Source organism: Bos grunniens, chromosome 19, assembly GCF_055505025.1.
Source record: "Bos grunniens cultivar Pamir isolate PY7600 chromosome 19, Bosgru_T2T1.0, whole genome shotgun sequence".
Lineage (NCBI taxonomy): Eukaryota > Metazoa > Chordata > Mammalia > Artiodactyla > Bovidae > Bos > Bos grunniens.
Window position 1 is genome coordinate 27132471 of NC_141183.1, and position 25000 is coordinate 27157470.

A 25000-nucleotide genomic window follows, 5' to 3' on the forward strand; every position below is an offset into this window, starting at 1 on the left:
TGCAGTTCCCTCTGAATGTGGCTCCAGGAAAGAACACGACCACATTGGGTTTCCCTATTGGCCTCTTGGCCCCTCCTACCTACTCTTTCCAGCCTGACTTCTGTGGGATCCAGGAGGGGAAGGAGCTATGATACCCTCAAGTACAAGCTCTCCTCTTCCTTGTGGAAGAAGGCAAGTCCTTCCTCTGGAGTCCCCTCTTCTCATTCCCGTGTACACCTGAGAACATGAATAAACAGATCAGTATGCCGCTCCATCCAGGTTTGTCCACAAATAGCAGAAACTCAACTCTAGCTAACTTTATTGTTGGCCCCAGATCAGGTCTTCCAAAGGGCTTCCACCAGTCACTTCAGAGTCTCCTGCAGTCACCATCAAGCAGACTTCTTCACTGGGAGACCTTGTCATCACTCCAACTCTTGACGTCTGGTACCATCCTCTCCTGTGACCTGGGCTCCAAAGGCCTCAAACAGGAAGTCAAAGCATAGCTACCAGCTTGAAGGTGCCCTCAGGCTTGGCAGGAACCACGTGGACAAAAGTCTTGTAGAGCACAGCCCCCTCGGGCAGCCTGGTGACCAGATCCACGGCCTCCGAGTTGCTGGGACTGGGCACGTAGACCTCCTTAGTGTAGCGGACTACCCCCTCCTCCAGGGCATACAGGCATTTGTTCTTTCCCAGCCCCACCTGCAACACACAGAGCAGTCAGCTGGACAGCCAGGGGGGCCCATCCCGGGGCTCTAGGATAGACTCTTCACAAAGATTCAGGCCCTGGGGCCAAAAGGGAGGGCTCAGAAAGCTCCAGCTAAGGCTCCCTTTCCCTCTGGGTTTGGTAATGATTCCCTGACAAAGGTGGGAAAAGAAAACAGCCAATCCTAGTGGTTATTCAGTCCCTAAGGGTAATGCCTGGACTTCTATCTGTACAGGTGGCCAGAAGCCACACTGGACAGATGCCCAAACCAGGCCCAGGAATAGGTCTAATCACTGCTCCTGGGAGCCTGCTTCTGGGAGGCTTAACATAATACTAGTTTGATGCAACATTTTCATCTATATGGTGAAGTTTAGGCTCAAAGCTATATAAATAATGCATATGCTAATTAAAGAAAAGTAATGATAAAAGCTGATACTGCGTCATACTTACTGTGTGTAAGCACTATTCCAAGCACTATTATACACATTAACTCACTTAATTCTCACCTTGTGAAGTAGGTACTATGTCTAAACCTGATTTTCAGGTGAGAAATATGAGTGAAGAAATTAAAATAAACTGTTTATTAAATATATACATATTATTAACTATACATATCTTAGCTTTTTTCATTTATTGAACTTGAGATTAGATGTGTGGCAAGTTTTATCCAGGCAGTCCTGCATTATTCAGTATCTCTCAAAAGAACAGACTCTGGTTCAAATCCCAGAACTACTACTTACTACTGTGTGATCTGAGCAAGTTAATTTACTTCACTGTGTCTCACTTTTTTCAACTGCAAAGTATGGATAAATATTAACTACTTCATAGGGTCATCTTGAGAATTAAATTAATAATCAGAAAGAGCTTAAAATACTGCCCAGGTAAAAACATATTAGTTTTTATTACTGTTGTCATTATTTTAGTAGAACTAAAATGAACATTGCCACATACTGAATGTCTCGAGTTCTTAAAAAAAAAGTTACTACACATACAGTCAATTCACATACAAATTAGCATTTTTGAAATAATTATAGGTTACTATCAGTCTTCCTGTGTCTACTCAAATTGCCAAAAAAAGAGGTAAGAAGGGAGGAGGAAATAGATTACAGAGGAAACTAAACTAACATTTTAAACAATGTAAAGAATAGAGCATAGATCTGTGTTAAAGAACTTTCCTACCTTAGCAAGTGATACTAACTTGCTGATGCTGAAATTCCTGCCTGGTATGGACCTAATTTCTGGCCTATATACTGAATCCTATTTTATTAAATTCAGGTTATCTTTCGGGCACCTAATAACAACTTTATGCAAAGGAGGAATTCTTAAAAATAAGAAAAAATGAATGAACTGAAATTAGTTTCTCAAGATTAAAAAAATACCTTAAATCACTAGAAATCTCCTCTTCCAAGAAATGGGGGTTAGGCAAAAAAGTGACCTGTGAGTCAACAGACCTGGTTCAAATCCCACCTCTGTCACTACCCTACCACCCCCTTTCTAAGTTTTTGGCATCCCACCTATAAAATACAGATGATTCCTACCTACCGTCAGGATGGGCATAAAGATGAAATAAGATAATGCAGGCCCAGGAATCAGCATGATGCTTGGCATTTGGTATGCACCCAACAGATGCGACTGTTATAATTACTGTGCTCAGGAGCACGGAGAGGTGAAGAAAAAGTGGGGGTGGAGGGAAGCACAAAGCAACTTACATGGGCACCTGGGTGCCAGCGGAAGTGGCGCTGAGTCGCAAGGATGTTGCCAGCATGAACATAGTGACCTAGAAGAGAAGTCCACAAGTGCGTTGCCTCGGTGCCAACAATGAGGCAGACAGCAAGCTGCTAAGAAAACACAGTAGCCCCCACTTTTCCTGGCCCAAATGCTGCATACCAACCTCTAGACCCGGCCCTGGAAAGGACCGACTCCCAGAGGGTCTGACACAAGCAGTCCGCAACCCCTCCCTGGGAACCTCCACTCTAGTCACACGGCCAAGGTTCCCACCCATTTGCTCTTCCTCAGCCCCTCCACCTTGCTTCAGGTCTTATCTGCTTCTTTAATTTGGAACTACATGTTCTGGTAAGCAACATGGAGAGTACAGGGCCAGGCACTTGTGTGGTTTGCCTGCTCTTCAGAGGAACATCAGGGTAGCAAGGGAGGTTGCTAAGTGGGAAGGGGAAGGCAGGCCCCACCCTTACCCTCCATTTTCCTGATGCCAAAGCGTTTGCCTGGAGACTTGCCACCGAGGTTCTTGGAGCTGCCACCTGTCTTCTTGGATGCATATCTGACAGCAAGAGCTGCAGCCTGAGGAGGGCTCAGCAGGGCTGTAACTGCACAGAGAACAGAAATGCTGCTCAAACAGAGAGGCTTCCCAGGAGATTCTCGTTCTTTGCCTCAGTGGGCCATTTGCTAAGCTGAGAGGCGGCAGGGAGCATTTTCAGGGGAAGTGAAGATGTGTGAGCAGAAATGCCACTGGACTGTGTGGGGCTTCAGGCAATGTCTGAAGTCCTTGTATTGCCCACAGTGTAAGCGCTACATGAGTTGTGTGTGTGGCCTAGGGTTTGGGGGAGGGAGTAAAATATTAATGGAAAAAAAAAATACCGTGTCCTGGGTTTTGACACATGCAGTCCTACTGAGGAGAAACAAAACCACAGAAACAGAAGCCAGCAAGAGGACACCACAGAGCTGCCTGTTTCAGTCTCACTCACCATTACGCCCTCAAGATTCCATGCACTGTGGAGGGGCCAGACCACAGAGCCCAACAACAGAACACCCAGAGAGAGGCTTCAGCTTTGACCTCACCCACCACTTTCTTAGCCATCCACCCATCCATACCACACCAGATACTTGTAAACAAAAAGGGCAGCCTCTCTGAGGGTGGCTTCCACAGGCTCCTGTGCAGTTCAGAAGGCTGGTCCCTTTGTTTGGCAAGCCTATTAAGCATAGGGAAGACTGACTGATAACCATGCCCTTGTTAATCTGACCTCTCCGTACTCATTCCAACGTGCTCAATGGTATTTATTTTAAAAAGGAAAGTGAACTAAAATTCATGCTGACCAGGATGGAAACCCTGTGCTAGGGACAAGCCCTTGCCAGGACAAGCCCAGGATTGGTAATCCTTGCATTCAGGTCTTCAGATACAGCTGTGTTAATCAGGGTCATGCGAGAGTCTTTAGAGAAGCCCTGTGTGACCCTGGAGCCTGTCGGTTCATAGTTTCTAAAACCTAGGTTTCTGAAGTTTTAATTAGAACAGAGACTAGCTGGGGCAAAAGACCAGAGATAAAGACTTAGAGTGACATCATATTAAACGCCCAGCATCAGGACCTACCTACCTTTAAACACCTATACATCTGTTCACTCGCTAAAGTTAAGAAACTGGATTTTGGCTTTACCTACCTTATCTCATTCACAAATCTTTCCCCTTCACCCTATACCCCATCCTCCTCAAAGAAAATGATGCTATCACCTACACAACTGGTCAGGCAGAAGTCAAAGAGTCATTGTAGATTCCTTCCCTTCACTAACCTCAGGTACGGAGGGAGTCCATCAGCAAGCTCTGGATTCTATCTCCAAAACAGATCTCAAACTCACCCATTTCCCTCCCAGTTCACTGACACCAAAATCCTGACTAAACCATCTTTCATCAGGTCTGCTGTTACTGTTTCCCATCGGGCTTCCTCATTTCTATTCCTACTCCTTTTAAGCTCGTAGAGGAGCAAGAGCTTCCTTCTCAAAATGGAAAATTGGGTCAAATCATTCTCTAGCCCCTCACTCTCTTGCAAAACTAGGCTTCCTACCATCCTTAAGGTCTTAACTTGTATGTTACCTCCTCAGAGGGCTTCCCTGACTACCCAACCTAAAAGAAAAGACACAAATTTTTCCCTCTAGGTCACAGCACCTGTAATGATTCACAGTTTTATTTATGTGCTTATTTACTGGCTTATCTATTACAAGTAACTCTCCTGGGGCTAGAGACTGACTTCATCTTCTCTACTGAGAGCTTCAACACCTATCAGCGTCTGGCACAAATGCAGACCTCTATCTACTGAACGAATGGATTAACTTTTTGAGCGCCTATGTACCAACGATAGCAACCTATTTTTGTAGATGAAGGGATCCAAAGAAACCCAGAAGAGGCGACAAATAACAGCAAGGGAAACTGTAAGAGCGAGCGAGTCCAGGTAAGGTCACGTGCTCCACGCCCCAGATGTCACGTGATCAACGACTGCCCCGCACATTTCCCCCAGTCTCCTTCTTCCCCCAGGCTCCTCCACGGGGTACTGCCTCCACCCTCAGGCTCCCTGCAAGGTATCCACTGCACTTCTACCCCTCTCCCCGCAACGGCCACGGCGTCCGATTACCAGCAGTCCGGGTCCTCCACGCCAGCACCGCCAACGCCATGTTTTACGTACTCCCGCTTCCGGTGTTAGAGTTGTGCTTCCGCTACCGGGAGATCTATTTCCGGGTCCTGCGTGGCAGACGAAAGAGTGGCGCGACAAGCTACTGGTGAGCGCTCCCGGGCTGGGCTGCGGGTGGGCCGGCCGTGCAGGGCCTACTTCCTGAGCTAGGGTCGGCCGGGGCTTGGTGGCCGCGGCCTTTGCCGCCGCGTGTGGAGGAGCTGTCCGCCCTGTGCCTGCGGGAGAGACGTGGAGCGAGCTCAGCAGGGGCCTGCTTATCCGATACCCGCATTTTGCCAGAGTTACGGAGGCTGACGCCTCGGACGGTAAAGAAACTGCCCGTAATGCAGGAGAACCGACTTCGATCCCTGGGTTCGGAAGAGCCCCTGGAGAAGGGAATGGCACCCACTCTATTATTCTTGCCTGTAGAAGTACATGGACAGAGGAGCCTAGCAGACTACAGTTCATGGGGTCGCAAAGAGTCAGAAACGACTGACTGAGTGACTAACACTTTAACCGAGACCTGAGCAGGGATGGGGGACCCCTCCCTAGTTGTTCAGCTTTACAGAGCACTTCCTGCGTGCCAGATACAGTACTAAGCACTAATTACTTAAAAAAATTTTTTTTTAACTTCTCACATCGTTGTAAAGTAGGTAATGTGACTATCCCCGTTTTACTGAAAAAGCAGGGCCGGGACAGGTTACATGGCTCATCCTGCAGTGTTAGGGAGTATGTTCAGATTGTCTTGCACACCACCCATTAATTGAGACCCTAGATATTTCTTAGAACTGAAAGCATCCCCACAAAAACTAGGAGGTGAATGTTCATGGCAGCATTCGCAATGGTCAAAAGTGGAATCAAACAACGTCCACCAAATGAATGGATAGACAAAATGTGGCACATCAATGGAGTGAAGTGTTACTCAGCTATAAGCAATGAAGTCCTGACACATGCTACAACATAAATGAACCTTGAAAACATGCTTAGAAGCCAGTCACCAGAGTTCACATACTTAGGACTCCATTTCTGTGAACTATCTAGAATACATAGTAGATTTGTAGAGACAGGAGTAGGTTTATGGTTGCCAGGGACTCGAGGGAAGGGGAAACGGACTGACTGCCTAATGGCTATGGGATTTCTCTTTGAGGTGATGAAAGTGTTCTGGAATTAGATAGTAGTGATGGTGATACAACCTTGCAAATATACTGAAAACTGCTGAATTGTGTACATGTTAAAAGGACGGAATTTTATGGTATGTGAGTGATATCTGTTAAAAAAAGAATGACTCTGGAAATCTCCATTTTACATGCAGAGATCAGTAAAGAGGTGGTATTGGGTCTTGTTCCTACCTCATTAACGTTTTTTAATAGTAACCTCCACTTTGTTTATACCTCACAGGGATGTGAGGAGGGTTCCTGTTAGACTACAGACATAGCTGTTCTGAGTTCCAGATTGATCGTATAGGACCATGTCCTGTTTCTCTGTTTCTTCATTTCTCTGTATATCATTTTATTTCCGTAATGCTTGGCCATAGAACACAACAGCTGGACTGAATTCAGTGCTACAGTCTGCGTCTCATCTCTGTCTTCATTGCAGGGAGTTACCCTGACTGCACGGACTGATGGCTGTAAACAAGTCCTCACTCTCACTGGATTCCAGTTACAGTGACTCTGAGGAGCTGCCAACGTTTGCCTTTCTGAAGAATAAACCATCTTCAATAAAGAGGAGGCAGCCTCAGGAGGATGAGAAGATTGTAGTGGTTGACATCTCAGACTCTGAGGCCTCCTGTCCATCACCAAAATTGAAAGATCCACCACCCATTCCAGAGGCCGCTGAAACTGTCATACAAACAGAGCCAGTCAGTGTGCTAAGCAGTGGAAGTGAGAATGAGGAGGAATTTATGCCCCTGGCTAAGAGGCTTATTTGTAAGTTTTTGACTCACAAACAGCAGAGCCCTGAAAAATCCAGCTCCCCATTTGAAAGAGTTTGGGATCATCAAAAAGCATCACATGACTGGCAAAAACAGCCATTTACAAAGATCCGTGATGTTCCCCTCTGTGGTACCTCAGAGAGGCATGCATCAAATAACAAGGACCCTGTGGTAGACAGTCCATGCCATCTGCTGCCCGCCTACCAGACTACCTGCTCTGTCCAGAGCAACAGCTTGACAATAACCAAAACAAATGCTGAGGTGCCCCTGCCTCAGAAGAGACGCAAGTATAGTCAGAAGGTCCAGAAGAGCAGCACACAGGGATGCCAGCAGTGGGGACGAGCAAGCCAGAAGGAGAGCACCCAGAGGCAGCAGGAAGGGAAGAAGAAGGCAGCTCTGGTGAACAGGCTGAAAGCTCAGAGGCCAGAGGAGTGCTTAAAGCACATCGTTGTGCTGCTGGATCCAGGTCCTACAGGAATCTTTCTTTCTCTTCTGCTGGGTAAACTGCTTTCTGGGTCCCGCTGACAGTCCCTTTCCCGTCTGTTGCAGTGCTCTTACAGATGGAAGGTGGGGGTCAGCTCCTCGGAGCCCTGCAGTCCATGGATTGCTCCTGTGTGATTGAGGCGCAGGCTGTGCCTTGCAGCCTCACGTGGAGGAGAAAGGCTGGGCCCTCTGAGGTAGGGGTTTTCTGACTGCTCTCTCTCCTCCTCAGAGTTACAGGATAAGTATGCTTTTATTCTAAAGACTATATCTCAGTCAAGGCCCCAGCTGGAAAGCAGATGGCACACTCAGTATAAATTTGAGGAGGGTTTAATAAAGGGCTGTCTTTCGAGGTGTGGACAGGGTGCAAGGAAACTACAGGGGAAGCACTGCGCCTCATATAATAACAGCTTTTACTCGGTTTCGCCATCTGGGGTGGTGCTGCCATTTCAGATTGGTTAATACTGCACTGTAGGATGGTGGGCTGTTACGGGACCTTGGCTTTGTTTGATTATACCTTAGTGTGGTGAAAGAGAGGTGCTCTCACAGACTGAAGTTTTCCTTGGTGATTCTTATCTTTGTCACACAAAACCTATTCCTTTCCAAGAGCCACTCAGCTCATACTTCGCATTTACCCTCAAAGCCCAAATTACATATTTGTCCCTGATTCTTCAGAAGAGTTTCCTACCCTCCATCCCCCACTTCAAAATGCATAGAATATTGGCAGTTACTTCTCAGCCTATTTCATATTCACTACTTCCAAAGTGTAGTACACCAAGGTTGAACCATTGAGGACTGGGAGGGACAGAATCATGGGTTCCTATTTCTTGCCACCATGATTTCACTCCAGAAGAAAAAGGATACTGCAAAATGGACTAGGCCAATGGGGATGAAGTCATTCACCCAGAAGGCCTGGGTTTCTCTCCGGTGCTGAGCACCTGCTGACCTGCCTCCCTCTGTGGGGTTCTGTGTCCTTTAACAGGATGGCGAGGAGGGCTGGGTGGAAGAGCCCATGGTTCTGGTGCTGCTCCTGGCAGAGGTGTTTATGTCCATGATCTACCACTTCAAGCAGGTGGGTACAGCCAGAGGGGTGGGTGCTGAGGCCAGGCAGAGGGCTGGCTCTAGGGAGCAGGCATTCATGCCGTTTCTGCCCCTCCATGCAGGGAAGTCTGGGCAGCACTGAGGAAGGGAAGGAAACACTTCAGAGCTTTGTGACTGACATCATAGCAAGGACAGCTGGGAAAGATCTGTCACTGGTGATTGTGGATCCCGAGAAGTGCTTCAGGTTTGGATTTGTCCTCCAGACTTAGTATTAAAGGGGGCAGCTCTTGGGCCAACAGGGGTGGATTTATTCATCCCAGATCTGGGTCTCTCTGCAAAACAGCATCCCTACCAGCCCTTTGTGACTCTCTGGTCCAGCCTTCTCACACCTCTTCTGCCTGAGCTCAGCCTGGAGCTGCTGCACTTTTGATTTCCTCCCCTGCTCCAGTGCTCCAAATCCTCTAAGAAGGAAACAGAGGGCGGCAAATAGAGAACAGGCCAAGGAAAAGAAGCAGCAGCAGAAACAACCAGAGGCCAACACAGGGGCCATGGTGACCAGGGTAGATGTGGAAGAGGTAAGAACTTCTGTTGCCTGAATCAGCGTGGGCGCCCACTCTCATCTAACCTGAGTTGCTAAAGAGTAAAATGCCTGCTGGACACTGCTTTCTGTCCTGGCACTAGGTGGGAAAGAAGGGCCAAACAGGAAGCCAAGGGACTGGGGTATAGCTGCAGTGAACAGTGAGAGAATAGTTTCAAACTGGTCTCTCCATACTCTTCCAGTCCATCGTGCTTTGGGGTTTCTAGGCACTGGTAGATCTGCAGCTGCACACAGAAGCCCAGGCTCGAATTGTGCAGAGCTGGAAAGAGCTGGCTGACTTGGCATGCGCGTTCACAAAGGCTGTGGCTGAAGCGCCCTTCAAGTGAGTGCCCCTGTCAAGTCCTGGCTCAGTTGCTGGGCCTTGTCCTTTACAATGATTCTGGTACCCAGAGAAGATGTCTCCTTCCCCTAACTCTGCTGCTAGTCTGTTGTTGCTCAAGCTTGAGGCAGATGCAGCTGACTTAACCCTGGGGATTCTTGGAAGGAGCCTTCAAGCACGGTCCCTTTAAAATGTTCTCCTTTTGCTTATATGTGTTGGGATCACCTGGTGGCTCAGATGGTAAAGAATCTGCCTGTAGTGTGGGAGACCTGGGTTGGGAAGATCCCCTGGAGAAGGGAATGGCAATCCACTCCAGTATTCTTGCCTGGAGAATTCCACGGACAGAGGTACAGTTCATGGGGCTGCAAAAGAGTCGAACACAACTGAACAACTAACACTTGAGCTTATGTGTAAGTTTATGTTCTGCAGATTCGTACTGGGTTATCAGTGGGCCAAGTTACCAGGGTTCATTTTGCAGATCAGGTCACAATCAAACAGGCTTTTGTAAAACAATTTTTTAGCCTACTTAGCTCAAGGGCTGTTCATAGTCAGAACTTAAAATTAATGAGACCTGAGAGACAATGGAGTCCTTCATTTTATACCTGAGGGAACTGAGGCCTGAAGAGACCAACTTGTCAAAGTTCTGAGCAAATTAGAAGAACCAGAACTAAACTGCCTGATACCCAGTCCCCTGTGCCTACGCCTGTGCACACTGTCTCCCCAAATGGAGCCCAACCTCAATGTAAGCAAGAATCTGGTACCTTTCTGGTAACTTCTCTTTTAATGAAAAGGATTAAATGTTGTTTTTAAGGGAATCTAGTTAGTTTTTAAGCAACTAGCATTGCTTGGGTGGAACATTGTATACACCTCTTCCAAGGTCAGTGCAAGGTTTTTAAGTTCCTAGTTAAAGGGACAAGTGCAGCAGAGAAATGCACAACTTTTAGCTCCTCAACTGTGTTGTCTGCAGGAAGCTCCGAGATCAAACTAGTTTCTCCTTCTGCCTGGAGAGTGACTGGGCTGGAGGGGCCAAGGTGGACCGCTCTGGCAGGGGGCTTGCACTGGTCTGGAGGAGACAGATTCAGCAGCTGAACCGGGTCAGTCTGGAGATGGCCAGTGCCATTGTGGACGCCTATCCATCCCCACAGCTCCTGATCCAGGTATGCCATTCCAGGGGTCACTGTCCAGTGTGCTGTGGCCTTGGCGGACTCCCGGTTTCCATGGACAGCACTGGTGAGGGCCCAGGAGTGCCTTGTAAGTCAACAGTGTGGGTCTGAGATCAGAGTCAACACTGACCAGGGAAGGAGGACAGATTCTCATCCTCCAACACAAGCTTCCCATCCCTACTCATAGACGAAGAATGGCTGTGGGTGGAGTGGTATTAACAGGTCATTTACTACTTTCAGGCTTATAAGCGGTGTCTTTCTGAGCAAGAACGCCAGAATTTGCTCGCAGACTTACAGGTGCGCCGTGGGGAAGGCGTGACAGCCACCTCGCGCCGTGTTGGACCAGAGCTGTCCAGGCGTGTCTACCTTCAGATGACAGCTTTGCAGCCAGATCTCTCCTTAGACAGTGCAGACTGAAGCCAGCCCTCAGGATGAGCTGCAGCACGACTACAGTGTAGCAGTCAGGAGCACCTCCTGCGGCACAAGCCTGGGTCCTGCCCACTGCAGGCTTTCCTTGGTGTTGCTATTTGTGATGGTGTCTCTACCTGCCCACCTGGGGTGGAGGCCGAGATGCCTTCCTCTCCTAGCAGGTCGACTGCCATGTATGAACCGCCCCTGTGCTTGCCCCCGCCAGCCCTCAAAAATACAAAGAACAAAGACAGACCACTCAGACATGTATTTAATAATTGTAGAAGTCCAAAAGTACCCCAGCATCAAATCTCCAGGCCACAAGTGAGCTGTCCTCAGCTGGTGGCCTGACGAGGCTGGATGTGCTCTTGCCTTCCCCCCACCCACCGGAGCTCCCTCAGCCAGCCAAGGAATGGGGATCCAGTCACTATGCCGACTTCTGTATTCTCTTACTCATTTTATGTTCTGTGTTTAATTTTAATAAAGCATTTGTACCATTGGTTCTGGAGCTTAGAGGAAAAATTAAGGACTGTGTAGTGATTCTGAATAAGGTGTGGGCCTATGCAGCAGTTCTCCCTGAGGGAGAAAAGAATAAGTCTTTTCTTCCATTATCAGGACAGTCACAAGTGCTATCCATGGGCCACTAGTGCTGACAAGCTGGACCCCACTGTCTCTGAACATGACAGGTTCTCTGTCTCCCTGGGGAAAGGCAGGGAGCTTTCAATCACGAGTATTCTGCGAATGAGCACCATGACGGCCATTTCTGATGTAGTGAAAAGAGGTAAAGGAGGCCACAGAGCAAGAAAATGCTGACTCTGGCAGATAAAGGGAGTGGACAGTGCTGTCCTTATTCATGCTAGTCGTTAATATACCACTTTTAAACTCCATGATGTCTAGGATCAGTTCTAAACATCAAGTCTCTTATGAAGCTTCGTTTTCAGGTTGCCCATGTGGTATTCAGTCACACCAATTATGTCAGAGCTGTCACAGACAATGTGGCTTTGCAAGGATCCACCTTGTTTATTGGCAGTCAAGGGATTAATGCTCTCAAACTGACGCCAGGAGCCTGGACTGTGCCCATTTTATAGAAGCCACATAAGTTGTGGCAGGACTTTGCAAGAGCTGCCCAAGACCCTTGTGGCTATGAGATTTCTATTTATAGGTCATAAATCTGTTTCCCATGAGAGACTCTATACTCCAGCCAAGAGACACCCAATTCTGGTGTAAGTTTTGTTTACTCAGGACATTATAAAGAAGATAAATTGATGGAAAAAGAAAGATACCAGGGTGGGAATCCAGTTCTGCCCCAAACGAGCTGGAAGACCATAGGCAAGTCATGGAAAGCCTCAGTCTCCCTGTCTACAAGTGTTACATTGGACTGGATGATCTGGAAGTCCTGTCACAGCCCAAGATTTTGTATGGCTGTTAAAATACCAATGTCTGAGATCCTTAAAAAATAGGTATGCCCCTCCCCCCCAATTTAGATGAGATTTGCCAAGTATGGTGTTCCCCTAGTCCCCAATAACACACTGCCTCCTGATCTGCCCTGGCTCCCCAGGGAGGAATGAAAGAAAGGGTCTGTGACATACAAAAGTATAAATGTAGTGACAGCTGACCTTTAGTAGAAACGCGTCTTGCCTTTACACAGCTTTGTATAACAACTAGAAAAGGCTCTCTCCCTACCCCAAGCCTATTCTCTTAAGCATGCAGGTAACTGTCCCCACCTCCTATTTCTCCTTATTCCACCAGGGAACCCTGACTGAGGAACAAAGAAGTCTTACAAAGAGGAGGTCTCAGGTACCAAATGGTAGCCATTTGATGATGGCAGGTAGGTCTGACACTAAAAAGAAGTTGTGTCCAGCAGAACCCAATTCCATAGGAATCCAAGCTCCAAGGCTGGGAGGCAGCAGGTGTTGAGGACAAGCTCACTGTTGAGAATCGGCCTGCAGGACCCACTGGAGGATGTCATGGCTGCGCAGGCCCCGGACGGCATTGTCGTAGATGGTGTTCACACTGGTGCAGAGGGGCTGCTGCTGCAGCTCGGTCACCCGACAAGCAACCAGCCCACCGGCCACACACAACAGCAGCAGCAGCAGCAGCTTCAGCACGGCCCAGGATCGAGTGTGTTTCCGGGGTGGTGGCTTACGGGGGCGAGAGCTGGACTTAGATTCTGGAGGGACAGAGTCATAGTAGACAGAGTTCAGGCAGTTTAAAGAGAGGCACGCTATAGTCAGTGCTAGTCTCCTCCATGCACATCCACTCACACCCCTCTGCTCTGATGAAAACTCCCCAGGTCTTTAGGAGAACACAATTACAAGAAGACTTGAGCTCTTAAAAACTTTGCTATGCAGAGATTGAAACATGAACTTTGTCCCTTGGATCTCAGAGACTAGACTGAAAACGGATTCATTCTGGATGTCTCATGTAGCATACAGTCCTCAGGGTCCTAAGTTCTCCTCCAGAACATGCCAGTGATCCAGGCCCCTAGGGCCAAGGGCAGGGCTTTATCAGGAGGTGTCATGCATGGATAGAATGCTGCCCATTTGGGGAAACAGGTTCAAAATTTATAAATACTTCTAATATATAAAATAGCCTGACACATATTGGCAACAGTGATGAATGCTGGAAATGGGATTATAGGTGATTGCCATTTTCCGATATATACAGAAATTCTCTGCAATGAATATATTTAAAATTAGGGGGGAAAACTGATTTTGAGATTTTCAGGTAAATTTTTAAAAAACCTGTCTCAACACCCATATGCCAAGAACTACATGATCCGGTCAGAGGTTTTTTTCAATCCTATCACAACCCTGTAGGGAGGTATGATCCTCATTTACATGAGGGAACACAAAGGCGGTGAGGTTGGGTGGCCTGCTCAAGGCCAGTGCGGGGCAAGCAAGGACGGGCGCAGGCCTCCCCTCCCCACAGAGCTTCCCTGTTCAGGTGCCTTCCCCTCAGGGGCCCCTTTTGGCCCAGAAGATACAGTCCTCACTTACACATGGAGCCACGCTGCTACACAAATCCAGCAGGGCATACTCAGGCAAAACGCTAATGTGTTTTTACATGACATGGCTTCCTGAATGCAGGCCACAGAATTCTGGTGCTCACTATAGAGTGATCTGGTCCAACTTGGAAAGAAAATCACAGGCCATGCTGGCACCACTGAGACAGCACCACACACTCAGGAGCCCAGTCCACTTGCTGGATGATGGAAGGGTCTTCTAAGAGTAATGTGACCATACGCAATCTTCACCTTTCTGACTGATTTTAGAATCTAACCTTTACAAAAAGTGCAACTCTCTGTTCTGGAAATGTTCTCAGCCACATCTGATCCAAACACGTGACACTGGGAAAACAAGCCAGTCAGGGCACAAGGAGGGTTCCCATTCCCTGTAAGTGGGTCCTCCAAGTTACTCCCAGACTTTAGAGTATATTGTACCTGACAAGGTCTGTAAGCTTGTTCGCTCGCTCACTCAGCTATGCCTAGAAATCTAAGCCATCTTCTCACCACACCCATCCTTGAACCCTGCAACTGACAGAAAAACCTACTCGGGGCCTGATTTGTTTCCTTCTTAGGTTTCTTCTCCTGCTCCCGCTTGGCTGCTTTGAGGGCATCATACTCCTTTCTCCGGCGCTCCTTCTCTTCTGCCTTCTCCCGCTTCCGCAGTTCCCGCTCTTGAGCCTCCTTAGCTCGCTGCTTGGCCTCCCACTTCTTCTCAGCCTCTACGAGAAAGTATACCCCAAAGTGGCTTCTCTCAAACCTCCAGTATCCCAAGTAATTCATATGGATTCGGCTCCCTTCCCCTAATGTGGTGGATCACATGTCTTTCTGTTCACTGGGAAGTAAGCCCTCTCTAAAATACAATAAGCTGCTCTTAGGGTTTGCCCAATGGATTCTTATTAAGGGGTTCCTAGCCACAAGCAGCAGAAAGAGTAGGGTGATATAGCAAGAGGGGCATAAGAAAGGTATGGGTGATGAGTCTGGTGCTCCTTTAGAACTGTGAGACAGCCATTCGCAGCCTTGCACAACTCAACTATGAGCAGAGGAAAGAAGGGAGGTGTTGATTCTATGGGACTCTCATCTTTCCAAGCTTTAGAAAGAAATGTGGCATGGCAGGGCAGGATGAAAAAGTGAGCATTCAGGTTCAGAGTTAGAAAGGTTGGAAATGTTTTCCTGAAAATTAAAACTAGTAGCTTGTCAGAGGGTACTCTAGACTTCAACTCAGGAGTCTATATAACATTCATATTTATCCCACAGCTCAAGTATGTTTACATACGACACCCACCTTACAAATAATTGGTTTCTAAAAATGCATTTCCAAATAAGTTATCTGACAGACTGAAGTACGTTCTTCCACAGCCAGAATGCCACAGGTGGTGGTTAAATGTCCTGTTAGTGCTCAAAAGGCCATTTGAACTGTCGTGTATCTGAATGGCGGTAGTGTTAGCACTGTAGCTTCCCACTGCTTTTCTACGTGTAAACAAACTCCAAGTTCCAGATGGGCACCAAGAATGCTAAGAACACACTCTGCCCAGCCTTAGGAGAACATGTGCCATTCAGAGGCAAAAGCAGCAGCAGTCACAGTGAACACAGGCCGCACAGTAGCCATGCAGGTACACGGGACTGTCACAGCGCGGGGCTTCTGATCTCAGGGCCCGCCTGCAGTCAGCACTACACATGTCCCTCTAGCCATGGGAGTCCTCCAGTAAGGGGGCTCAGGAGTCAGCCATCGACAGGGCATGTGTGTGTGCCGGGGCTTGTTCTAAGTGCTTGGATACAGCAGTGAAGAAAAGTCAGGCTCTAGTGCCTAAGTCATCTGCTTTCTAGAGAAGGAGACAAACAATGAACAAGTGAACAAACAGTAAAAAAAGATAGTGATGTGTGCCATAAAGGAAATAATCAAGGATGTGATAGAGTGTGGCAGGTGGGCTGGCAATTCTAGTTTGAGTGGCTCTGAAAGGGTTATGGTTAACCTAAGGCAACATCTGAGCAGAGATAGAGACCATATGAAGCCAGTAGACAGCCACATAAAGATCTGAGGGAAAAGGAAATCAAGCAATGCCCCTAAGATGATACTGTACTCGGTGTGTTTTGCAACAAGAGAGGCTTGTGTGGCTGAGGGTAACTGTACTCTCTCCCTGGCACGTGGAATGAGGACAGAGAAGCAAGTAGGCCGGGCCATGGCAGGCCTTGTCAGCCATGTTACTGAGTTTGAATTTCATTCGGAGTTCAAATGGAAGCCATGAGAGGGTTTAGCCGAATAGTAGCAGAATTGATTTATGTTTTAAAAAGATCTCCCTGGCTGCTGTGTGGAAAGGGCACAAGTATGAGCCAGGGCATGGTGCTAGGAGGTACTGTGGCAGTCTACCGGAAGGAGACTTGACTAGCACTGGAGGTTCCACAGCTCACAGACTGGACATGGGACTAACAGAAGAAAGCAATCATGGACACTTTCCCAATTTCAGGCTTGAATAAGGATGGTGATTTCCCATTATGGGGGAACAGTAGGAGGTACTAAAGGGGATCTGGTTTCAGTTCAGTTCAGTTCAGTCGATCAGTCGTGTCCAATCTGGGGTTGCTAAGAGTCGAACACGACTGAGCGACTTCACTTTCACTTTTCACTTTCATGCATTGGAGAAGGAAATGGCAACCCACTCCAGTGTTCTTGCCTGGAGAATCCCAGGGACGGGGGAGCCTGGTGGGCTGCCGTCTATGGGGTCTCACAGAGTCGGACACGACTGAAGCGACTTAGCAGCAGCAGCAGCAGCAATTTGAGATAACTTACTAACCGTCTAAGCAGACAGAAAGACAAGCAGTTGAATATGACTGTGGGTCTCAGTCGAGAAGCTGGGACTGGAGAGATGCTGCCGTCTACCACCACACTATTCCCTACTGCCCTGCAGGGCTCCTTTCCTGGATCCTAGCTCCTTAAGCATGAGAACCAGCTGGCTGGGATAAGGACCAGGAAGATGGCTAGAGGAGGGGTGGCGACCTACCTCGGTCTATTTCCAGTCGCCGCTGCCTCTCCCGCTCCTGATCCGCCTGCACGGCCTTCATGTGCTGTAGCACCTGCAAAGGGAGAGGAGGGTGCTGAACCACTCTGGGTAACTGTCTTCACGTGGGGAATCTCAAAAGAGACTGCCCTTTTCAGCAGCCCAGATCACCAGAGCCCAGGAAGCAGGGCAGCTAACGGAGTGAATCCTACCCCGTGTCCTCACTGCACCAGCCTCAGTCAGAGAAGAGACATGAGCCCAGTTCACTCGAGCTCATGAAAAAAGTTTGTGAAATACAATAGCAATTGGAATCTGTAAAAAAAGTTCTGCCATTTACAATCACTTCTTACAATTCTCCCAGCAGCTTTTGTGTTGTGCAGGGACAGCACTTTCACTAAGACATCTTCCTGTCTGACCCCTCCTTTGGCCGCCTCAGGTTTCCCTCCTCCCACTTATGGGGAGTTTTCTTCCCCATCTCAGTCCTAGACTGTAAATGGGTATGGACTGTTGTCCTTAGCTCTGCAGGTAAGCACAGAGCTTAGCTAATTACAGGCAGAGGTATGATGAACAACCGACTGGATGCCTAAGCAACCGACTGGATGCCTATTGTAAAGGTAGGGAAGAAAGCCAAGCTCTGATGTCATGTGGCTAGAAAGTAGCACAGCAGAGTGCAGGTCTCCTGAGTTCCTAGGCCTAGGCCAGAGCTTGTCCCTCTTACTTCCAGTGCACAGAGGCAGGAGAGTTCTCAGAGAAAGGCATTATATGTGCTCATTAAACACTGTTGCTTTTTTTACCTTATCTTCTTGACTGCATTAATAAGAGAAGAAAATCTAAGGCACTCTAATTTAAGACAGCAAATTGTCTCAACTGTCTGTTTCATGAATACACTAGATTATTCACTACTGAATACTAGATATGTATTCAAATGTTAACATCTTTCTTCATGGAAACTTCAGACATGGCTACATCTATCGTAAGAGGGTCTCACGGGCAGGCCTGCAAAAGCCGCTCCCTCCAAGAACCTGGCTTAAAGCCACAGGAACCCTGTCCTGAGTAACCCAGGACCAGCATCAACAGTGCACTGTCTGACCCCTCTCCAGAACAGTCACACTTACTTAAAAATGGCTGCTCAGCAAGGGGCTACAGGATCTGGAGGAAGGTCAAGCGTGACGGGGAGAGGTGTGGCCCAAGTCCCTGTCTCACTCTGAACTCTGAATTTTATATGAGCACCAACCATGCAGTTGGTTTTAGTTGGGTAAAAGCTGGCTAAGTAAGCAACTGGAATGTTTAAGAGCTGCCCCTTTTAGCTTGGCTATAATACATGAGGAGTTAAGTTATCTGACCACACAGCCTGTTCAGAAATGGGAGAGGCTCCTCTGGAGCCTCTGGAGGGTAGATTTTGTCTACCTATCCTAGTCCACAGCAGGTAGTAAGCAGTTGATGATTTCTACTGAACTAACAAATTATGTTTAAAAGGTGCTTTACTATGAACCAAACAGATCAGTTACTATGTAGCCACAGGGTCAGAGCTGGCAAGAAACTCCTGAAGACAAGTAACCTCCTTCTGGTTGGCCTACACCACTCCTGTACGTGCCTAAAGGTGTGGACAGGAGACAGGGCCAGGAACATGGCTTCTCACCACATCCACAATGCACTGTGCTCCCAGAAGCTCTGTCTGGTGAATATCTGTGAATACTAAAGACCTTTACACTCAATAAGAATTATTTTTGTAGGTAAAAAACTAGAATATCAGCATTTCTTTGGTTTAATATATTATTAGGTGAATGAATAAATGGATAAATCAAAGATGTTGCACATTCAGAGTTTCTCATATCAGAGATACAAAAGTAATACCTACTTCCCAAGGTTATGAGGATTAGGAGATGAAACATGCAAAGAAATCAAAGATGTTGTGCATTCAGAGTTTCTCATGTAAGAGATACAAAAGGAATACCTACTACCCAGGGTTATGAGGATTACAAGATGAAACACGGAAAGTACGTAAGACAAAAGAATAGTCAATGGTGGCCATTGTTAGTCTTCAGAACAGACATCACCCTTAAAGCACAGTTTCCAGAACAGGACTTCACTCATCACGTGTACTGTCCCCATTGAGGGCAAACTGTTGCCTCGGCTTCTTGGATGCACTGATGTTGCACTTGGTTTCTTGTGACAATGGGTGATATAGACTATCTAAGAAGTCCTGAGCTAATGGTAAGAAAAGAAAGGCCATTACTCCTGAGATTCATACAGAGAACCCATCATACACACATTTCACTTACATTAATCTAGCATTTAAAGTTAAATCCTCTTTTGTTCACAACACCCCCTAAACGTATAGCCAAGTCATCTGGTGCTCAACTGAAGCAGCAGCAACCTGTTCTAAAGCTGCAGGGAAAAAATGACTATAGCTAGAATTGTTGAGAGGTGGGTACAGTGCTGTTCTTAAGAAGCAATGTAAAGCACCTTCAAGGTTATTGGAAATGTTCGCCTTCCAGGCTGCCAGTTAGTTCCTTTCTCCTATGTCAGATGACTCAATTGAAATCAAATGCCAAGTCTGCCCAAGATGTGTCTGTTTCCAGCTATAAACTTACAAATATTAACAACATCTTTATTATCAAAATTCCTACATAACTTTACTCAGAAAGGCCACAGTCCCTAACCTTTTTGTTCCATATGAACAGCTATCAACAGTACAGTGTTGGATCATGCCAGGTCCTGGTTTCTAAGAACAGAAGCATGGCAGTAGAGCAGAAGAGAACACTGTTCTGGGCTTACAGAGTGAAAAGAGAAACAAAGGTGCCTTTGCCTGATAGACTCATAGTAGACCTACTTTAGAGACGTTTGTGTTTTAAAAACACGGCTACAGGTGCCCTGGCAGAGAAAAACAAGAGGCAAACCCCAGGGGAATGTGTGAAGGAGCCGCTGGGGAGCTCCTGCTTACCTTGTTGGCACACTGTTTACACTGCTTTTCATCCAAGCAGTCCCCTGCCACCTTGGCCAGGACAGGATCCAGCGGGTTATCCTTCAGGTCCAGCCACTTCAGGCTCTAAAGAGATGGGGCAGAGTGGCTGGTAAGCCCAAGCACACATGAAGAGTCCCTCAAAGTAGAACAAAATGAGCAGGAAGAAAGCCCTCTGTGTTCCACTTACAGGGAAAGCCACCTGAGGCTGTGGCAACAAAGTGGTGTGCCTGTCGGCCTCTCTCGCAGCCACACTCCCTCAGTTGCCAAGCGCTCTGCCACACCTGGCTATGAAACACGGGCTCAGCAATTGTTACCTTGAGCTGAGCAAAGCTGACCGGCAGGGTGACCAGCCTATTGTTGAGGAGGTCCAGGTGCTGGAGGTTGACCAGGCGGCCAAAGTCCGCTGGCAGCTGCCGCAGTTTGTTCTTACTCAGGTCCAGCTTCACCAGATGTGTGAGGCCACAGAAATCCGACTAGAACAGAAAAGAGAGAACACCTGGGCCTTGGGCTCACACACTGACTTAACAGTCCGGGAGCCCCCGAGTCAGAGGCACCTATGCACAAAGCCCAACTCTATCTTGTACCAGCTATTCCAGCTTGAATGAAAATGGAGATAGCAAGCATCGCTGCTGGTGGTAAGCAGTGAGACGGGTGCAAAAAGGCTGAGCTGGAAGTAGCCACTAAGCATGGGTTCCTTCACCCCCGGTTCTCTGACCTGTCATCAACAGCACATTGTATTCAACTCTCACAGAAGCTGCCCAAACATGGTGTGACCATCCGATTTTCTGAAAAGATCAAGCGCTCCTTGTGTGCATGTGTGCAGCTGCATCCGACTCTTTGCTACCCCATGGACTGTAGTCCACCAAGCTCCTCTGTCCATTGAATTCTCCAGGCAAGAATCCTGGAGTGGGTTGCTATTTCCTACTCTAGGGCATCTTCCCTACCCAGGGATCAAAACTGCATCTCCTGCATTGGCAGCTGGATTCCTAACCACTGTGCCACCTGGAAAGCCCCTGTTCTGTGTGTACCCAGTTTTATTCTTCATTGTTCTTTGCAGCACCTAGCACATTACTAAGTACACATGCTCAAGGAGTATTCTTTGAATGACTAAATAAACAGGCTGGGGCCCATCCTACTCATATCCTGGCTCTTTAGCACAGTTCAAAACATCCCTCTTGTCATTAAGCCTTTGCTCGGCACCCATCTGAAGTGATGGTCCAACCTCAGTTAATGATGCACCATTTGCGTTCTCTGGGAACCCGTAAATGCCAGTGGATCTACACTTCAGGGAAACGCATGACAACTGAAAAGTTCAGACTGAAAAATGCACTTGGTGGTACCAAGTGACAATCTGACAAAGTTGCAGCAGGCTGCAAGGAATTGCTGCCCTTCTTTAACTAGATATAAAATACCCCTGAAGAAGTGGAATCTCAGATGCTTTTTTCCAGTGTTAGAAACAAATCTTGATGAGCTGCAGGAAGATGCTATAGATGATAAGTGAGGCCCAGGAGAATACTGAGATGGAAATGGACTAATGATCCAATGAAGAAACTGCCAACTTCTGAGACTTGATCCCTGAGCCAGAGCCAGAAGAGTAGGGCCAGGAGGGACAAAGCCAGAATAATGGGCAGAAAAGGCAACAATGACAACAAATTTAGGCCTGACAGTGAAGGAGCACCGTCATGGGGGAGAGGCCAACCAGAACCCAGGGGAGGCTGAGCAGGCCTGAATGATTCACAAGTGGAGCAAAAGGAGAACTGGGAGAAGTTGTACAAGGAGAGTCACAAGTATCAGGTTGGATGTGCTAAACAAAACTGTATTTCGAGTATTGGGAGGATAATGATATGATAGTTCTACAAAAGCACACTCTCTCCTGTTCCACATTGAAACATGCACAAGGAGACCAATCCGAAAAGCTTTCTCTCTGAAATGCAAAGAAATTTACAGAAGAGCCTGTAGCCTCCTCTGCTGCAACAAGGAGGTAAACTGTTTTTCGAAGGAATAAAATAAGGCTGAAAAAAAGATGAACCCAATAAACAATTCAGCCAATATCCTGTTGACTTTAGTTTTCAGTGGCCTGCTTCTCCCACTGTTCTTAAAGAATGAGGTGTCTACTTTGCTTCCCTTCCCACTGAGACAAACCACCCCACTCTACCTGCAACACACTCCCACTTAGTGGTAGCCTGCCTGCAGGCCTATCCTGAAATTATATTTTATGACATGACCCCCCCAGACAGGAAGGAGAAGCATCAGGGCTCTCAAAGAAATCATGCTTGCTTGCCAGCCTTACCGGTAGAGTTGTCAGTTTATTGCAGGACAGATCCAGCACGGTGGCCTTTGGGAGGGCAGCCTAGGAGGGGAATGAGAACAAAATGTCAGATCAACACATGGAACAATTCAGCGACATCTGCTAATGAAGCGTTTTCCAGAGAAAGTTCCCACAACTAGAAAAGGCCTTGTAAAAAAAAAATACCAAAGTACAATGTTCCTGGAGACACGAAAGGAAGCCTAAGCCAGTCAACCATGACCTAGAGAAGAATGTAAAGAGAAAGGATGTGGCTGTGAAACATCCAAGAAAAAAAACAGGTTCTTAGAAGTTCTCCATAGCACTTTTAATATTCTCTCTAGCACTGTCCTTATTAGGTTTCAGGAAAGAGACTCTGTCTCATATAGTTTTGTGATTTCCATATTCTCCAGTTCAGAACCTTCCAGGCACTCAACATACCCTTGTGACTAAATGAATGAGTGAATGCAGAGTGAAAACAAGGCTCTCCTAGCCCAGCTATTTTCCCATGGGGTTCAGGCTGGAAAGACTGGGCAAAAACTGACCCTTCTGTCTCTGAGGGGTGGTGCTGCACTAACCAGATGCCTGGGGTAAATGATTTGGGACATCAGTCCTAAGGCCAGGCTGAAACATGGGGAAGAAGGCAAATATTCAGTTAAGGACATGGGGCCAACATGCACTTTCCAAATGTTAGAAAGTCCCAAGAAGGAGGTTTGACCACCTAAAACGTTTGAGATATAACAGTGGAAAGAACACCTCAGTAATAGCTACATGCATCAGTATTTGCTACCTCCCAAGTATTTTACATTACAATCTTATTTAATTCTCCCAACAATCCTATGAGATGGGAACAATTATCACCATTTTATAAATGAGGAAATCTAGGCTTAAAGGTTAACTAGCTTGCCAAGGGCACTCAGCTATTATGCAATGAAGCTGATATACGAACTAGGAATCCCATTCTAACCTCCATATTACACAGCCAAGGTGGAGGGAAAACTGGGCCCAGTGCCAAAGGTAAATGTAATTCATTAAAGGCAGTGAGGAAAGGGTACGTCATCCAAAGTGAGGCTACGGTAGGGGATGTGGGTAGGGAACCAGGTAAGCATAGCGGGGATATACCATCCAACTCCACTTTGGCAACAAACTAGTTTTGTAATGTCCCAGGGGCCTCAGGCTTGTTTCCCAGTTGGGGATGTGGGAGTAGGTGGGTGGAGGGGTGGGCCACAGAGGCGCATATTCCTGCCAGTTTCAGAGTTGGGAAAACTTTGCCAACAAAGCAGTGAGACTTCACTCTCTTCAAGGAAGGACGCCTCAGGGCTGGGGCAGCAAGCTGGGATTGCTGACTTCCTAGACAAGTCAGCTTCTGGGCCACACCCAGGAGTACCCGGAGGCCTACTCGGACCGAGTCATTCATTCATTTGTTCATTCATTCTCCGAATACATCCAGCAAACGCTCCAACAGCTCCGACTTTGTGTCGTGCACGGAGCTGAACGCTGTGAAAGCCTCAGGAATTGGGGGTGGGGGGCGGGGGGGACGAGATTCACTCCTCACCCTTAAAAAGTCCATAGCCAAACAAGCAGCTCCTTCCATCTCCTGGAATTGCGCCCAAGTGACACGTGTACATCCCAGGAAGAAACTGGAGCCGGACGCGGCCTCCCCGGGGACTTAGTCCCACTCCCCCCACCTGTTTTAAGCCATGGAAACTGAGGCATGGGAAAGGAGGTGACCTAGGCAGCAGGGGTCAGCGCCAGTCGCGGGTGGGCGCCTGGGCCTTGCGGGACTGTACTGACCAGCTCCTTGACCGGGACCTCATTCAGGTCGCTGAGGCTCAGGTCCAGCTCGTTGCCGTCCAGCTTGTCGCGGAGGTTCCCGCCCTTGCTACCGGCCTTGGTCATGGTGACGCCGGCTAAACGGGACCCAGCTGCGGGGTACTGACGGGCAAGGGAAGCGCTGAGAAGCCGCTCGTCAGCTCACCGGACTCGCACCCAACCGACAACACCTGCGTCCTCCGCCACTGCAGGTGCGAGACCGCCGCCTCCCGTCCGCCTGCTGGCCGCACTCTAAGCCCCGCGCCCTGCTCCCACCGGTGCCACCGCGACGACGACCACTTCCGTGTCCACGTCACCTTCCGCGGCCACTGAGACGGGCTGGGCCAGAGGGGTCTGAGCGCGTGAGGGAGCGCCCTCTGGCGCCCAGGATGGCGCCCCGCTGTCGCCGCCAGCGCCCGTGGCGGGGTGCGGAGCGGAGGAGCCGGGGGGGGGGGGGGGGGGGCGGAGGAGCCGGGGGTGCGGCTCGGAGGTGTTGGGCAGGGAGGCGGGGAATCGGGTTCAGGCTTTAAGTTCCGCTGCCTGTTGAAGTAGCCACGTTCCCTGGTGCCCGGAGGGTGTGCTCCCAGGCAGTCGTCGCTAGTATTGTCAGGAGGCGAACAGACTGGGGGCCAGAAGACCTTTCGGTTCAGTTCAGTCGCTCAGTCGTGTCCGACTCTTTGCGACCCCATGAATCGCAGCACGCCAGGCCTCCCTGTCCATCACCAACTCCCAGAGTTCACTCAAATTCACGTCCATCGAGTCGGTGATGCCATCCAGCCATCTCATCCTCTGTCGTCCCCTTCTCCTCCTGCCCCCAATCCCTCCCAGCATCAGAGTCTTTTCCAATCAGTCAACTCTTTGCATGAGCTGGCCAAAGTACTGGCGTTTCAGCTTCAGCATCATTCCTTCCAAAGAACACCCAGGGCTGAT

General features: G+C 48.2%; 3 protein-coding genes across 15 annotated transcripts; 1 reads left to right on the forward strand and 2 right to left on the reverse strand.

Moving 5' to 3' along the window:
• Positions 1-281: 281 nt before the first annotated feature.
• Positions 282-5104, reverse strand: MRPL27 (mitochondrial ribosomal protein L27). Its single transcript, XM_086358127.1, has 4 exons — positions 5038-5104; positions 2875-3006; positions 2392-2459; positions 282-678 (listed from the first exon to the last, which is right to left on the reverse strand). Exons 1-4 carry the CDS (start codon positions 5075-5077, stop codon positions 472-474), a joined length of 447 nt encoding a protein of 148 aa, XP_086214253.1. The 5' UTR covers positions 5078-5104; the 3' UTR covers positions 282-471.
• Positions 5105-5153: 49 nt separating this feature from the next.
• Positions 5154-11534, forward strand: EME1 (essential meiotic structure-specific endonuclease 1). 13 transcript variants are annotated; one of them, XR_015147701.1, is made up of 10 exons: positions 5154-5399; positions 6670-7469; positions 7553-7680; positions 8466-8555; positions 8647-8768; positions 8973-9099; positions 9305-9444; positions 10049-10183; positions 10409-10598; positions 10845-11534. XR_015147701.1 is itself a non-coding variant. In XM_086358124.1 (9 exons), exons 2-9 carry the CDS (start codon positions 6695-6697, stop codon positions 11019-11021), a joined length of 1725 nt encoding a protein of 574 aa, XP_086214250.1. In that variant the 5' UTR covers positions 5154-5399; positions 6670-6694; the 3' UTR covers positions 11022-11534. The 13 variants fall into 13 exon arrangements, 3 of the variants coding, with proteins under 3 accessions (XP_086214250.1, XP_086214248.1, XP_086214251.1); XR_015147700.1 differs by having other exon boundaries at positions 5154-5182; XR_015147697.1 differs by having other exon boundaries at positions 5154-5182; positions 9329-9444.
• Positions 11266-24379, reverse strand: LRRC59 (leucine rich repeat containing 59). Its single transcript, XM_086358126.1, has 7 exons — positions 24053-24379; positions 22265-22324; positions 20289-20447; positions 19954-20058; positions 17013-17085; positions 14565-14738; positions 11266-13182 (listed from the first exon to the last, which is right to left on the reverse strand). The coding sequence occupies exons 1-7, from the start codon at positions 24155-24157 to the stop codon at positions 12938-12940; spliced, it is 921 nt and encodes a 306-aa protein (XP_086214252.1). The 5' UTR covers positions 24158-24379; the 3' UTR covers positions 11266-12937.
• Between the last annotated feature and the right edge of the window lie 621 nt (positions 24380-25000).